The 16700-nt window shown below is 47.2% G+C and overlaps 1 protein-coding gene and 1 non-coding gene across 10 annotated transcripts in view; one reads left to right on the top strand and one right to left on the bottom strand.

Moving 5' to 3' along the window:
- Window positions 1-550: 550 nt before the first annotated feature.
- Window positions 551-16700, bottom strand: part of LOC119970506 (multiple C2 and transmembrane domain-containing protein 1-like) — an 891726-nt gene continuing 875576 nt past the window's right edge. For 8 of the 9 annotated variants that reach the window (XM_038805255.1, XM_038805256.1, XM_038805254.1 and 5 more), the window contains exons 20-21: window positions 8261-8358; window positions 958-1072 (exon numbers count right to left, since the gene is read on the bottom strand). In XM_038805255.1, coding sequence (XP_038661183.1) covers window positions 998-1072; window positions 8261-8358 — 173 coding nt within the window. In that variant the 3' untranslated portion in view covers window positions 958-997. Of the gene's footprint in view, window positions 1073-8260; window positions 8359-16700 lie in introns of all 9 variants that reach the window. The other variant, XM_038805252.1, reaches the window with a different exon arrangement.
- On the top strand, window positions 11748-11845 carry LOC119970836. Its single transcript, XR_005461697.1, has one exon. It is a non-coding gene; the product is annotated as a small nucleolar RNA U13 (small nucleolar RNA).

Below are 16700 nucleotides of genomic sequence, written 5' to 3'. Positions count from 1 at the left end.
TATGGTGTGACTGTCAGTGGGGTACAGTGTGACTGATAGTGGTGTATAGTGTGACTGTCAGTGGGGCACAGCGTGACTGTCAGTGGGGCACAGTGTGACTGTCAGTGGGGCACAGCGTGACTGTCAATGGGGCACAGCGTGACTGTCAGTGGGGCACAGTGTGACTGTCAGTGGGGTACAGTGTGATCTCTGTGTGTTTTATCACAATTCTGTGTGATAACAAGATTAGGCAAGAACTGTTCAGTGACAGGATATCTGAACACCATTTGCAAGTTCACCGATAGGGTTGCCGGTTGCCTCTGTTCTACTGCTCAGATTTTTTCTCCAGCAACCTCATGAGCAGGGCAAGTTAAGGAAACATATTTTCTTCTGGAGAATGTTACTCGAAAGTCCAAGCTAATATGTGTGCGATGGTTGATCAGTACATTTAATGTAACTAAGGAACATGGGAGGAAATTGTGGAGATTTCATAGAATTCTTAACTTTGCAACAGCTGATAAAGTATCTAATGCAGCATTTTGTTGAGAAAAGATGAAAAGAAGAATAAATGTACATTGTTGATATTACACCATTTTATTGCAGGAGTTTATCATTAGAATAGGAACTGCAGTAACTGTTTACAGGAAAATACACAGTATAAATGGTCAGAATGTAATGCTGCAATATCGATTTGAATGGCTTGGCAATTGCAATTGGACAGTTTGTAAATATTTATCACCTCTGCTTTATGGTATTTATAAAGATTCAGACATTAGGCACGTTCTGCAAAGCTTTAATATCATGAGAACATAATTTTAAAAGTTTTAACATGTGTTTTATACAATAATAATCAAGGTGCATTTTCAAATACAGAGTTCAATATTGTACAACATTTACAGATGCTATATTTTGTTATAAAATCAAAATAAATGAGTGAAGAGAAGGAAATGGTACTCTGGGAGCCAATCCCTTTCTAATCTTCAGAAAGCAGATGCATATCTCTGGTAGAGGGCTTCAGCTACCCAGGAATCATTTTCTTCTTAAAAATCGTCAATCCCTGGCTAGATTCTTGATTCAACTCGTGGAAGTGTACCTGTTTAAACAAAAGTTTTGAGAAACCAAATGGTTAGATGGTTCTTTGCTAGCACGGGAAAAGTGTCAAAATGACTGGAATGGTACACGGAAACTTGAAAGTTGCTTTTCCCAGCTGGGTTGAAAATAATACGGTAAAAGAAATGGTGAAAAGGAAAATAACAACACTGTAGAAACCTCTGCTAAAAGTGCTATCTTTAAATACCATTGGCTGCGATCTTACGGCCTCGTTAGCCTCGGGAGAAATCCAGTGATGGCCGCTAATCTCACGAGCAGCCAAAAACAGGATTTATTCCAGCGAGGGCTCAGTTTGAGATCTTCCCTATTCACCCACGGGTGACATTAAGCTATACCTGCCAGCCTTGACAAGTAAACGTCTGCCCATGCCTTATTGTCCTACCCACTCGGTGCAACGTCTTGCTGGCACGAATTACTACAGGTTTTGAAAAACAAAAACCAATCATGATGAATATGCCGGGGATGATGCACAGTGAGGTCTAGGGTGTGTACTACCTGTCACATTTTACTCGAACAGGGGCGTGGCGCAGCCAGAAGATGTCGGAGATGCCTCTTCTGGGATCTAGCCAGCTCGCTGCGCAAGATCTAATGGGATCTTGCGAGACATCATGATCTGAATCTCGCTCATTATGGGCGGGAACAGTATACAGTATTGCAAATCTGCGTATTAGAGTGAGACAGCTAGTCTCACTCGAAAATGCAGTTTACCTGATCTACCGAGGCCCTGTAATCTAACCCCTTTGTCTCGGAGGCCTCAGGTGAGCGCTGTTCTGTGCTAGTCCCACATACAGGGACCAGAAGGAACGGCATTTCGCCCGAGGGTGCCCTGCCTGTGTGAGGTGGGGGGTCCCGAGGACCCCCTTAGAGGTGAGTTGGGGGTGGGCAGGGATTCAAAAGCCATTTTTAAGTGGCATCCCGGTCACCTCCTGCACTAAGGAGTTCTGGTGAGAGGATCTCCTGAGTGTTGGAAACGGGACTATGCGGGACGTTCACTGATGATACCCCAGATTGCAACAAAGTCCCATTTTTCAGCACTGCTAGGGCCAGGAAACACTCGGCTAAATGCGCTCGACATGGGATTCGGTTGCAATTTGGTTAGATCGTGCCACAGTCTCCGAAAGGTGTGGGGAATGCCTGGCATTGCCCCCTGGCAGTGGCAGGGTGGCAGTGTCAGGGCTGGATGCTCAAAGGAGCTCCATTGGGAGGGGAGTGGGGCAATGCTTGTGAGGGGGCCAGGTGCCTGTGAACTGGGGGGGGGGGGTGGTATCCTAATCCTAGGGGGTGGTCGCCCTCATGCTCAGGGGGGTGGGGGGATGTTGAGATGGAACCTGTGAGGGGGTGGGGACAGTGTCACTGATAGGCAGGTGAGGGCCGCAAGGATGCAGGTGTGGGGGGGGGGAGACGATGCCTGTGAGACGGGGGGGGGGGGGGGGTGCACCAATCATAGCATTGTGGGGGGGGGGGGGCAGTGGGGTAGTGTAACCTGATGCTTGGAGGTGTTAAATTTAATTTTAAAAAGGCTGCCCGGATTTTTTGCTTCAGGCTTTGCCGGCATGTTTAGGCCCCACCCCTGCAGCTGGCTGTGTGATCCAAACCAGCTCTTTGAAATTGCACAAAGTGCTGTTTAATCAGATGGGTAAAGGCACCTGTGAAGCCGGCACCTCACACAGCTTTTCTCTCCTGCTCCAGCACTGTGGGTAGCGCAATTCGGGGGGGGGGGGGGGGGGGGGTTCTTCTTGTGTGGGTGGGGGGGAGCAGTGCTGTGAGAGTTGGGAATGCCCCGATATTTTTGTGGTAGGGGGGAGGGGGCGCTCCGAACTTAAGGTTGTGCGGGCAAAGGGTCCTGATGTCTGTTATGGAGGGGAGGAGGCTTATAATTAACCCTTTAAAAATGGCACCTCGACCTCAGAATCAGTAAATTCTGCCCATAATTTTGCTTCCCAGTGTACCCTGAACTCTCAGTTTCCAAGGCAGCGAATAAAAAATGGGAATGGATATCCATGGTGGGCAAATGTTGTCATTTACTACTCACACAACTTAACTTTGATGGAATTGCTGCTGAAACCCTGGGAAAACAGCATAAATGGTGTTTGTATTTACTGCTGCCAGATGGGAGACCCCCCATGGAAATTTATCCCCATGGTTTCAGGTCTCCAGCAGTAATAGGCCAGCCTGGGGTTTCCAAACCTGACCTGAAATGACATAGCTGGGCCTAAATAGAGACGCATTCCAAGAAAACTGGCAGCGGGACTTTGTGCCCGGACTTCACACATGAGGGCAGCCAGATGATTTCTCCCCAACCCAGAATGTTAGGCCACAGGGCAATAACTGCTGATTTCCTGGAACAAATAGGCAATGCATGCCAATGCTGGCCTCTAATTTGAGTGTGAAAACACAGGTCTTGTACTATAATCTTTATAGTGTCATAAGTAGGCTTACATTAACACTGTAATGAAGTTACTGTGAAAATCCCCTGTCGCCACACTCTGGTGCCTGTTGGGTACATTGAGGGAGAATTCAGAATGTCCAATTCACCTAACAAGCACATCTTTCAGGACTTATGGGAGGAAACCCACGCAGACCACGGGGAGAACACGCTGACTCCACGCAGATAGTGGCCCAAGCAGGAATCGAACCCGGGACCCTGTGAAGCAACAGTGCTAACCACTGTGCTACTGTGCTGTCCAACTACTAGGAGTTCATCATGGCAGTCCTGCTGGATGCTTAGGGGGTGGGAACCTGAGACGAAATTTAGCTCATAGACCAGCTCCTCGGCTAATTCTCCTTGCTGATAATTTTGCTTTTTTTTTAAATACACAGATTTGATGCATTTAACAGTTACCATTGTACCTAGTGGAAGGTGTTGATAACTCCTTGTCCATTTATATGTGGCTAATTAGTGTCTATGTAAAAAATACATGTACTAATATGTGGTGGTTGTTTGAGGGAAAGCAGTTCCACAGCTTTATAACATTTAATCCCTATTTTGTCATAATCAAATCTTGTATTCTTAATTCTCGACTACGAATCGGTGAACAGAAATGGAAATTTTTAGAAATAAATTTAGAGCACCCAATTTTTTTTTCCAATTAAGGGGCGATTTAGCATGGCCAATCCACTTAACCTGTACATTACTAGGGTGTGGGGGTGAGACCCACGCAGAGACTGGTAGAATGTGCAAACTCCACACAGACAATGAGCTGGGGCCAGGATCGGACCCAGGTCCTCAGCGTCATGAGGCAGCAGTGCTAACCACTGCACCACCATGCTGCCCAAACAGAAATGGAATTTTGTAGTACATGACATCTAAAAGCTCATCTGCTGCTGAAACCCTCATCCCCAGACTTCACTAGTCCAGTCCACTTTTAGCTGGTCTTCCACATTCTAGTTTATGAGCAACACATGTTGGTCGTACTCACTCCGAGATTGGAAATTCCTGTCCAGGGTCAATGGACCTTTAAATGGTATGTCAAATTTTCCATCCCACCGTGACGATTCCCGCAGCTGGCTGGATGGAAAATTTACCCTTATTGAGGTCATCCAAAATTTTATTGCCTTTCTTCTAACTTGCACCGAGTCTTGCTGACCCATCACCCCAATGCTTGCTGACCTACATTAGTTCCCAGTTAAGCAATGCCTTGCTTTTCAAATACTCATCCTTGTTTTCAAATCCCTCCGTGCACTCGTATCGGCCATCTATATTTCTGTCACCTCCTTCAGCACCACAACCCATCGAGATATCTGAGCGTCCATGAAGTTAATTGCAGCACCTTTGGCAGTTGAGCCTTCTGCTACTAAAGGCCTAAGCTCTGGAAATGCCTCCCAAAGCTACTCCTCCTCTCCAGTTCTCTCCTCCTTTAGGACACGCCTTAAAATCTACTGATTGCACTCAGCTTTCAGTCATCTATTTCCCCAGGTGGTTCGGTGTCATTTCTGCTTTTTACACTTCAGTGAAATGGCTTGGGATATTTTATTGGGTGAAAAGCACTGGAAAAAGGGAAGTTGTTGTTCCTTCAAAGTATTTCCAAAATTTTGAATGCTTGACAAAAAGTTGCTTTCATCAGAATTGTAATCAAACAAAATACATGTTTAGGAACATGGTTTAGTAAAGTTTGAATGCTCGGGCTCCTATCACTCAGGTGAATTATTGTCGCTTTGCCAATTCTCAACTGGTCCACATAGAAAAGATGCGCTCTGTCAGGGTGTGAGGAAAACATTAGAAGGAACAGTTGAGCTTGCAGAAGTCACAATTTGAAAAGAGCAAATAGTAATCTGACTTTGACAATAGTCATATAAAAATCTATGGTTTATGTATGACTAGATAGCATGAAACAAAGGTATGCAAATTAATGTTAAGCATATTGCCAAATGTAACATTGAACAGATCAGGCCGCAATGGTTTGAATCTTAATTGGTGCTTAAGTTAGCTGATTTCACATGGCGCACTACAAATGGTATTTGTAGACAAGTAAGGATATCGAGTAGCAACAGTATCAGGCTCGACTGTGATACCCTACACAAATGATTAGATGCCTCCCACTCACTGCTACGTTCAACATGTGGAATGACCACTTAGATAAAGTACCAGAGGGGTGAAGGTGCCCCTTTATTTACACCATAGTACGAGTTGGCAGCTTTAACAGAGACGGGATTAATGTTTTTTATAAATGTGAAGACAAAATGGACTTCTATATAATGGTTTACATGGTTTCCTGTGGCAATTTTGCATTCCTGAATTATGCCATACCGTATCATATTAGGGTCCAATAGAAAAATAGAATTAGGGTCCAAAAGAAAAAATGTGAGTTTTGTACATTAAGTTGGGAATCACATTGCACATTTAATCAATTTAATTTTAATTAGTCATCTGATTCATAATGAATTTTACAAACATTAAAAAAGATGAGCAGTGGTGTAATCAATAAGGTATATGCATTTTACATGTTTTAATGTTTGCATGTTTCAGTATCAGACATAACGTGCGTGATTCAAGGACCTCGTTGCGCCCGATTTGGTGTCAGGACGAGGCCATTGGATCTTGGGAGAAGTCACTCACAAAATGTGCAATGCTTGGCACAACAAGTCTGGCACTGTGGCAACTTCCAGGGTGCCTGGGTGGCACGGCCAGGCTGGCAGGGCACTGCCAGGGTGCTAGGTTTCCCATGCCAGGGATTAGTCCAGGGCTGCCTTGCCCAAAAGAGGAAGGATGAGGGTGTCTTGGGGACCCTGGAAGAAGTAAGTTGGGTGGGGTGGGGTGGGGTGGGGGTGTGCAGAGGCCATGTTGGAGTCGTTGAGGGGGAGGTCGAAAGATCCGCCCCAATCTTTGAGTAGTCTTCCTGCACTGTCGAACTGTGCTCGCCAATGCAAAAAATGACTTAAATTCAACCTTGACAGGGTTAAAGCAAAAAAAAAACCAACAAAGTGCTGTGGATTGCAGGGTGTTTCTCAGCTCTGCAGGGGCCAAGAAAAACCCCACTAAACGCGCCTGAAACCGAACGTAGATATATTTTAGACGAATTGCGCCCTATGACTCATTGAGAAACTCTAAAACAGGAAATATTTAATTCTGTGAAGGTTCATTCTAATGATCCATAAAATCCATAGAACCCCTACAGTGCAGAAGGAGGCCATTTGGCCCATCGGGTCTGCACCAACCCTCCAAAAGAGCACTCGACCTTGGCCACTCTCTTGCCCTATCCCCGTAACCCATGCATTAACCATCTACCCAGACATAATCTATGCGCTGAGTTAACAAGGAAAATACATTTTATGCAATAATCTCAAGCTTGGAATGTGGCCTTCTCTATTACAAGTATAGCACAAAATAATTCTTAAGAATAACACAGAAGTGTGCAAATTTCATGAACTCTTTGAAAGGAATAATATTCTAATTGCACTTTCCCAAATGTAATAGAAAATGCAATGCCTATAAAATCACTTTAAATGATTATTTCTGTTCATTTATCTTCAAACTACTTTTATTATTTGCAATTCCTTTGAGTGCACATGATGTGTCATTAGTGTCTTTTTACGGCTTTTAAAATGAGCTTGACTATTATTGCTGAACATTCCTTTTTCGTGATAATGACATTTTTGATTCTGATCCTTATGAAGTGAATATATGAATACAAAAGTAAAATGCAGTTACACTCATCATCACTCAGGGTATTGCATTTTGGGCCTATTAATGCTTCATGAGGAAAGAGTTGAGTCAGAATTAAAATATTAACTTGTAGGAGACTAGAAATTCCACCTTTTATGATAAACAGCATAAGATGCTGGCAAAATACAGTCCTAAATGGCAACAGAGGTGCAGATAGAATCAGAATTAATGTGAAAAAGATCATATTGAATGATTTTGAATTTTATCATTCTGATCAGGGATGGTAAGATAGCCAGATTGTTGGACTGTTAGGTTTAACGCACCAACATGAACATCTACAAGTAAACTGCCCCTGGATGGCACTCAGAAGGCCGGTTTAGTCAAAAACTTCAATTAGAGTAATGTGCTTGCTCAGAACCATACCCCTACTCAGAGTGTAAGGTCAGATAATGGGTGAAAGGTTTATAGTCAATCACACAAACTTATGTTGAAATGTTATCAAGTTGGAACAAGTATATAATGTGACTCAAAGGAGTTTATTTTTGTGCTGTATCCCTGGGATAGTGCAGGAAATGTTATTCACCATTCTGGTATGTCTCCACAGCTGTTAAAAATTGTTTGAAAAGTGTTATGAGGTGCAAAATAGTGCTTGGAGGGTTCACTGACTGGGAAATCATTCAGTCTTCAATTAATCATAGGAGAGTCAGATATTATGGACTGACAATTTCCCAGTCAGCACACCTCGAGAATAATGCTCCACGCTGGGAATGCTCAATTCCAGAATCAATCCTATTAATTTATGCTACATTGCTTCTACTTTGAAAATTGTCCAGCTGCTAACAGCTGTATCAATCGATAGAAAGATGGAATCGAAAATTGAAACTCCATTTTAGTGCAGTAAGTAGACCTACCAACATTAAAGTCACAAGTGATTAATTTCATCAGTCCTGCTTCTTTTAGTTATGTCACAATGGAAAGGATTATGCAACAGAAGTGGTTGCCTCTGTATTTGGAATTTTATGAATCACATTTTACCTGTTACTTTAGACGGATATAAAAGGCACTTACCAATTGCATATCTGAGTGAACTCTGGAGAGGAAGTCGAGCACTTCATTATTATCAATGAGTAATGGATTGCGAAGTTTCTTTGTGAATTTGTGGATACCTGTGAAAATTGTAATGAAAGAATCTCAGGCATTTTGTTTTTCTCATTTGCCACAGCTCAAATGACTTTTAACTACACTTAGCAGATGGAGAATTCCTCATTACACTTGTGCAAATAGGCATAGATTTCTACATAATTAAGTCACCTTTCTTGGGCGAAATTCTCCGACCCCACGCAGGGTCAGAGAATTGGCCGGCGGCGGCGTTATTCCCGCTCCCGCCGGGTTTTTAATTCTCCGAGCGGCCAAAAACCGGCGTTGTTCAAATCCCGCCGGCAGCCTCTGAAAACAGCTGGCGCCGGCGGGATGTCATAGATTTTTAACAGACAGACATTCTCCGTGCCGGATGGGCCGAATTCCCGCCGACGTGCCCACGGGTCAGGTCGGCGAAAAACAGAGTAGCTTTAAAACGGCGTCAACCATTGATGATGGTTGACGCCGTTCAGTGACCTAGGGCGAGTGCGGGGGTAGCGGCGTTGGAGAGGGGTGGATTTGGGGGGGGGGGGGTTGCGGCGTTGAGAGGGGGGGTGGTTGCGGCGTTGAGAGGGGCGGGTACCGGCGTTGAGAGAGAGGGGACGGGTACCGGCGTTGAGAGAGAGGGGGGGGGGCGGTGTTGGAGGGGGGTAGGGGTGGTGGGAGGGGGGTAGGGGTGGTGGGGAGGGGGGTTGGGGTGGTGGGGAGGGGGGTAGGAGTGGTGGGGAGGGGGGTAGAGGTGTTGGAGGGGGGTAGGGGTGGTGAGGGGGGTAGGGGTGGTGAGGGGGGTAGGGGCGTTGGAGGGGGGAATGGTGGTGAGGGGGTAGGGGCGTTAGAGGAGGTAGGGGTGGTGAGGGGGGTAGGGGCGTTGGAGGGGGGTAGGGGTGGTGAGGGGGGTAGGGGTGGTGAGGGGGGTAGGGGCGTTGGAGGGGGGTAGGGGCGTTGGAGGGGGGTAGGGGTGGTGAGGGGGGTTGGGGTAGGGGCAGCGGCGTGCAGAGGGAGCTTTGGCCCCGGGCATCCGTCGCCCCCCCCCCCCGCACGCCGCTGACCCCTACCCTAACCCTCTCCCCCACCACCCCTACCCCTCTCCAATGCCCCTACCCCCCTCAAACGCCCCTACCCCCCTCACCACCCCTACCCCCCTCCCCACCACCCCTACCCCCCTCCAACGCCGCCCCCCCTCTCTCTCAACGCCGGTACCCACCCTCCCCCTCTCTCTCAACGCCGGTACCCACCACCCCCCCTCCCTCTCAACGCCGGTACCCACCCCCCTCTCCTCTCCTCTCAACGCCGGTACCCCCCCCCTCTCTCTCTCAATGCCGGTACCCACCCCCCCCCCCCCCCCCCCACTCTCTCAACGCTGGTACCCACCACCCCCCCTCTCTCTCAACGCCGGTACCCACTCCCCCTCTCTCTCAATGCCGGTACCCACCCCCCCCTCTCTCTCAACGCCGGTACCCACCACCCCCCCTCTCTCTCAACGCCGGTACCCACCACCCCCCCTCTCTCTCAACGCCGGTACCCACCCCCCTCTCCTCTCCTCTCAACGGCAGTACCCCCCCCTTCTCTCTCTCAACGCAGGTACCCATCCCCTCTCTCTCAACGCCGGTACCCCACCCCCCCTCTCTCTCAACGCCGGTACCTCCCCTCTCTCAACGCCGGTACCCACCCCCCCCTCTCTCAACGCCGGTACCCACCCCCCCCCCCCTCTCTCAACGCCGGTACCCACTTTCCCTCTCTCTCTCAACGCCGATACCCACCCCCCTCTCTCTCTCAACGCCGGTACCCACCCCCCCCTCTCTCTCTCAATGCCGGTACCCACCCCCCCCGCCCCCCCCCCCCCCCTCTCTCTCAACGCCGGTACCCACCCCCCTCTCCTCTCCTCTCAACGGCGGTACCCACCCCCCTCTCCTCTCAACGCCGGTACCCGTCCCCTCTCTCTCTCTCTCTCTCAACGCGCCACTTCTGCAGCGGGTGAAACTGACGCGCATCGCGTCAGTCCGCTGCTGGCCCTTTCGGAAACGGAGATTAACGGCTTAAAAGAAGACCCCGACGCCGGAGTCAACCGCACCGCTTTTGCCCGCCGGAAATGGGCATCACGCAGGTCTTCGGAGAATTTCGCCCCTTGTTTCCAAAGGCAATTTTGAATGACTGAATTGTGCCAAACCTTCTCATATTAGGGTTCAATAGAAAGAGCATTACAGTATGAAAACAGCATAGTTTATATCTTTATTTAGCACTAATGTTTTAGAAAGCAGTTATTACTGTAGTATTCTGGGGCAGCACGGTGGCACAGTGGTAGCACTGCAGCCTCACGGCGCCGGGGTCCCAGGTTCGATCCCGGCTCTGGGTCACTGTCCATGTGGAGTTTGCACATTCACCCTGTGTTTACGTGGGTTTCACCCCCACAAACCAAAGATGTGCAGGGTAGGTGGATTGGCCACACTAAATTGCCCCTTAATTGGAAAAATGAATTGGGTACTCTAAACTAAAAACAAATTACTGTAGTATTCTATAAGACTGGTGACCACCAAGTAGATCAACAAATAAATGGTTTATTAAGCTAAGTAACTTTAATAAGGACACGGGGAGTGCATACCGAGTAAGAATAAAGTCTTTGGTTTATTTACAGTTACATTATATACAACTCCCGGTAGATCCCTACCAGGTCTCTCCATGGTCGGTACCTTACTGCCTGGCCTTTTATACATAGCTGAATGGCGTTACCCTGCCCCTTAGCGGGGGAGCTCGTACTCCCTGAGAACCACGGGAAAGATAATCATTCCCACTCTGTAGGTCCCATGGGGGATATGACAGCAAATATTTACTGAGAGTGAGATGAAGGCTACTTTACTCCAAGACTCCAGACTCCAAAACTGGCAAGGAAAACCAGCGCTCATGCCCACGATTTCCATGCTCCAGCCCAATTGGCTGAACGGGTTGCATGACGTTCCGAGAACTCACCCCTTAAAGACGCATGCTATTGTGGTGAACGTATTGCACCTTGTATGTAACTGTACCATGCTGTTGCCCATGAGGGCTCCGCCTATGAACCATTGTATGGTATTACCTGTGATGTATCATATTGGTGCGTTTGTGGGCTCCGCCCCCTGAGGGGAGGTATAAAGAGCAGTAGCTCTGTAGGCGGCTCTCAGTAGCAGAGCAGTTGCAGGCAGGCACTGTTCTAGTCGATTAAAGCCACAATTTACATACACTCTCTGTTTCGCGTAAACTGATGGTCGCATCAGCTATCACATCCCCACCCCTTTAAGTTCCTGATTAATACACTTCCGTAACAATGGAACTGTTTGCAATATTATACAACAAGTGGAACTCAACACAATCCCTCATGAGGTTAGTTGGTCTGGGGACTTCCTGATCCTTTGGAAGCCACATAATTAACTAGTGGCAGCTCCGGATCCTTCTGGTTCAGACATATGATGAATTTGTTTTTCATGCTAATGCATGATATGTGCCGTCCTTCCTGTTACGACTGGGCACATTACCCGTCTGATTCTGAGCTGGAAAGTCAAACTAGTGGCTGCTCCAGCAGTAGAGGTAACTTTGGTTTGAACCTCAGGGTCGACTTGCGAAGGTGCTCCTGTGCAGATAACTCCTCCAGTTTTCACTGGACCATAATTGGTTGTTCTTTGGGGTAGCTTGCTGGAGCATTACTTTCATCGGTTGCAATATCACTGACAAGACATGCTAAGGGTGGACTGCTCCACTGGCTTTGTGTGTGATTCTCTTCCCAAATGGTCCACATGCTTCTTTACCTTTTCCTTGGTCATCTATTTAATGCTACACTGGTCCTGTTCTGGCTATGACCATTCCAGGGATCCAATTTGGACCAGCACCAAAATTCTTTACAGAAACCAGTCGCCCACCTCAAATGTTCTCTCAGTTTTTTTCGAGTCATCGTGTCTCTTCTGTGCATTCTGTTTTGCCTCCACCCTCACCGCCAAATTCGGAAATACCAGATCCAACCTTGTTCGACTACATCTGCCCATCAGTAACTCGGCAGGTGTAACACCTGTGGTGACATGAAATATTATTCCATAGGTCATCAGGAAACGGTTCAGTTGGGTTTGTAGAGAGGCTGATGGCTGTTTCTTCATGGCAGCTCTCTCAGTCAGTGCATTTGAAGCAAGGTGGTAGGGAGCAGTTTGAAGATGTTGAATGCCATTGGTTCTCATGAAACTCTGGAACTCTTTATTAGTGAACGAAGGCCCATTATCCAAAATTAGCACCGTGGGCAACCTTTGAGTGACGAATGTCTGTTGCATATTTTCTACCGTAGCTCATGAGGAGGTGGAATCATTTTGTGTATGCTCAACCACTTGGGAGTGCACATCTATTATGAGCTGGAATATGCTGCCCATGAAATTGACATGTAGTTTCACCCATGGTTGACCCTGCCACTCACAAAGGTGTATTAGAACCGCAGACGGTAATCTTTGCTGCATTTGACATTGGTCACATTGACCAGATTTTCTACATCGGTATCTAGCCTGGGCCACCACACTTTGCTGTGTGCGAGCATCCTCATCTTTGTCATCCTAGGATGAGCACAGTGGAACTCTTGTAATAATAACTTTCTCGCAGGAGTGGGAAAGGCCACCCTCTCCATAAAATTATGCCGTCCTCACAAATTAACTCATCGTTTCTTATCTAAAAGAGTCTTAATTGCTCAGACCTGTTATTGTAATGCCAGCCGTGAAGGACTCTATGCTTAACTTTAAATAATACAAGATCTACCTAGGTCCAAAACTTGATCTGTCACATTGCTATTACTAATGTATCAGGAAAGTTTAGAGCAAGAACAATTTCCTGTGGTACTGGCAGAGGCGGTATACTTTCCAGTAGGAGATGGCGGCTTAAAGCGCCCAAGTTTGATATTTGTAGGCTGCTAATAATAGAACCCAGTGTTGGGCCCAAGCTAAAGCTATCGGAGGAATGGCCTTATCCTCCCTAATTTGCTGCAAACAATGGTTTGTTTGAGGTTGCGCGGTTGTTTGAAGGCCAGTAGTGGGGATGTGGGGATGACCTTGGCAAGATGTTCATCTTCATTGATGATGTGTTGAAGGCTGCGAAGAAGATGTCGTAGTTTCTCCGCTCCAGGAAAGTACTGGACGACGAAGGGTACTCTGTCAGTGGTGTCCCGTGTGTGTCTTCTGAGGAGGTCGGTGCGGTTTTTTGTTGTGGCGCGTTGGAACTGTCGATCGATGAGTCGAGCGCCATATCCCGTTCGTACGAGGGCATCTTTCAGCATCTGTAGGTGTCTATTACGCTCCTCCTCGTCTGAGCAGATCCTGTGTATACGGAGGACTTGTCCATAGGGGATGGCTTCTTTAATGTGTTTCGGGTGAAAGCTGGAGAAGTGGAGCATCGTGAGGTTGTCTGTGGGCTTGCGGTAAAGCGAAGTGCTGAGGTGACCGTCCTTGATGGAGATGAGTGTGTCCAAGAATGCAACAGAATTTGGCGAATAGTCCATGGTGAGTCTGATGGTGGGATGGAATTTATTGATCTCATCGTGTAGTCGTTTCAGTGATTCTTCGCTGTGGGTCCAAAGGAAAAAAATGTCATCGATGTATCTGGTGTATAACATCGGTTGCAGGTCCTGTGTGGTGAGGAAGTCTTGTTCAAACTTGTGCATGAAGATGTTGGCATATTGAAGTGCAAATTTGGTCCACATGGCTGTTCCATGCATCTGGGTGAAGAATTTGTTGTCAAAGGTGAAGTCGTTGTGATCTAGAATGAAGCGGATGAGTTGCAGAATTGCGTCTGGAGATTGGCAGTTGCCGGTGTTGAGTACTGAGGCTGTTGCAGCAATGCCGTCGTCATGGGGGATGCTGGTGTAGAGTGCCGAGACATCCATTGTGACGAGGAATGTTCCTGGTTCAACTGGTCCATGGGTGCTAAGTTTCTGTAGGAAGTCCGTCATGTCGCGACAGAAGCTGGGGGTACCTTGTACGATGGGTTTCAAGATGCCCTCGATGTGGCCAGAGAGGTTCTCACACAGGGTCCCATTGCCTGAAACGATAGGACGGCCTGGTGTGTTGGCCTTGTGTATTTTCGGGAGGCAGTAGAGATCGCCAATGCGGGGATTACGTGGGATGAGAGCACGTAGGGTGCTCTGAAGGTCTGGATCCAAGGTCCTGATCAGTCTGTTGAGTTGGCGGATGTGTTCCTTGGTTGGGTCTGCAGGTAACTGTCTGTAGTGTTCCTGGTTGTTGAGTTGTCGGTATACTTCTTTGCAGTAGTCCGTTCTATTCAGTATGACGGTGGCCCCTCCTTTGTCTGCTGGTTTGATGACGATGTTGCGGTTGGTTTTGAGAGCGCGGATGGCGTTGTGTTGTACTTGGGTGACGTTCGGGCTGCCTTGTGAATGCGACTGATGAATCTGGCATTGACACGACTTCTGACGGCTTCAGCATACATGTCGAGTCTAGGGCAGCAGCCTTCCGGAGGGCCTCATGGCCTCAACCGTGATCTTGGATTCATGTCGCATTACATCCACCCCCCACCATCAGGCCTGGACTTGCAAAATCCTACCAACTGTTCGGGCTTGAGACAATTTACACCTCTTTAACCTGGGATTATCCCTCTCCCTGGATCTGTAATGATTTGATTACCTGCAAATGCCTGCATTCCAAGCATTGTCCAGCATCTCTGACTTTGTCTATATAAATGTTTCTGGAACATACCTCGCCATTCACCTGAGGAAGGAGCTGCGCTCTGAAAGCTCGTGTTTGAATCAAACCTGTTGGACTTTAACCTGGTGTTGTAAGACTTCTTACTGTTCTTATTGTAAGACATAGGGCACATGGTGGGCTCTGTAAACTGGCCTCAGGAGCCACATAAATATTTACTTTTAGGCCCTGTATCTAGCCTAACTCATCTTGGTATTTTTTTAAGATACCATGAAAATCTCCTTTGTTAATTTTGGAGACTTTTAGACAATTTAATCTAATTTGGTGAAGCCAATCTCGGCCCATCAAACCTTGGCCCCACTATAATTAGAGGCAGTTGATCTAACTGGTGCCGGTAGCTCATGAACATAGAACATTACAGCACAGTACAGGCCCTTCGGCCCTCGATGTTGCGCCGACCTGTGAAACCACTCTAAAGCCCATCTACACTATTCCCTTATCATCCATATGTCTATCCAATGACCATTTTAATGCCCTTGGTGTTGGCAAGTCCTCTATTGTTGCAAGCAGGGCATTCCATGCCCTTACTACTCTCTGAGTAAAGAACCTACATCTGACATCTGTCCTGTATCTATCTCCCCTCAATTTAAAGCTATGTCCCCTCGTGCGAGACATCACCATCCGAGGAAAAAGGTTCTCACTGTCCACCCTATCTAATCCTCTGATCATCTTGTATGCCTCAATTAGGTCACCTCTTAACCTTCTTCTCTCTAACGAAAACAGCCTCAAGTCCCTCAGCCTTCCCTCATAAGATCTTCCCTCCATACCAGGCAACATTCTGGTAAATCTCCTCTGCACCCTTTCCAATGCTTCCACATCCTTCCTATAATGGGGCGACCAGAATTGCACACAATACTCCAAATGCAGCCGCACCAGAGTTTTGTACCGCTGCAACATGACCTCATGGCTCCGAAACTCAATCCCTCTCTCAATAAAAACTAACACACCGTGCGCCTTCTTAACAACCCTCTCAACCTGGGTGGCAACTTTCAGGGATCTATGAACATGGACACCGAGCTCTCTCTGCTCATCCACACTACCAAGAATCTTACCATTAGCCCAGTACTCTGTCTTCCTGTTATTCCTTCCAAAATGAATCACCTCACACTTTTCTGCATTAAACTCTATTTGTCGCCTCTCAGCCCAGCTCTGCAGCTTATCTATGTCCCTCTGTACCTTGTAACATCCTTCCACACTGTCCACAACTCCATCGACTTTAGTGTCATCTGCAAATTTACTCACCCATCCTTCTAAGCCCTCCTCCGGGTCATTTATAAAAATGAAAACAGCAGTAGCCCCAAAACAGATCCTTGTGGTACACCACTGGTAACTGGACTCCAGTCTGAACATTTCCCATCAACCACCACCCTTTGTCTTCTTCCAGCTAGCCAATTTCTGATCCAAACTGCTAAATCACCCTGAATCCCATGCCTCCGTATTTTCTGCAATAGCCTACCGTGGGGAACCTTATCAAACGCTTTACTGAAATCCATATACACCACATCAACCGCTTTACCCTCATCCACCTGTTTGGTCACCTTCTCAAAGAACTCAATAAGGTTTGTGAGGCACGACCTACCCTTCACAAAACTGTGTTGACTATCTCTAATCAAATTATTCCTTTCCAGATGATTATACATCCTATCTCTTATAAACCT

This window comes from Scyliorhinus canicula, chromosome 8 (genome assembly GCF_902713615.1).
Source record: "Scyliorhinus canicula chromosome 8, sScyCan1.1, whole genome shotgun sequence".
Classification (NCBI taxonomy): Eukaryota; Metazoa; Chordata; class Chondrichthyes; order Carcharhiniformes; family Scyliorhinidae; genus Scyliorhinus; species Scyliorhinus canicula.
Note: the sequence above shows the minus strand (reverse complement) of the source record. Positions and strands in the feature narration are given on the sequence as shown.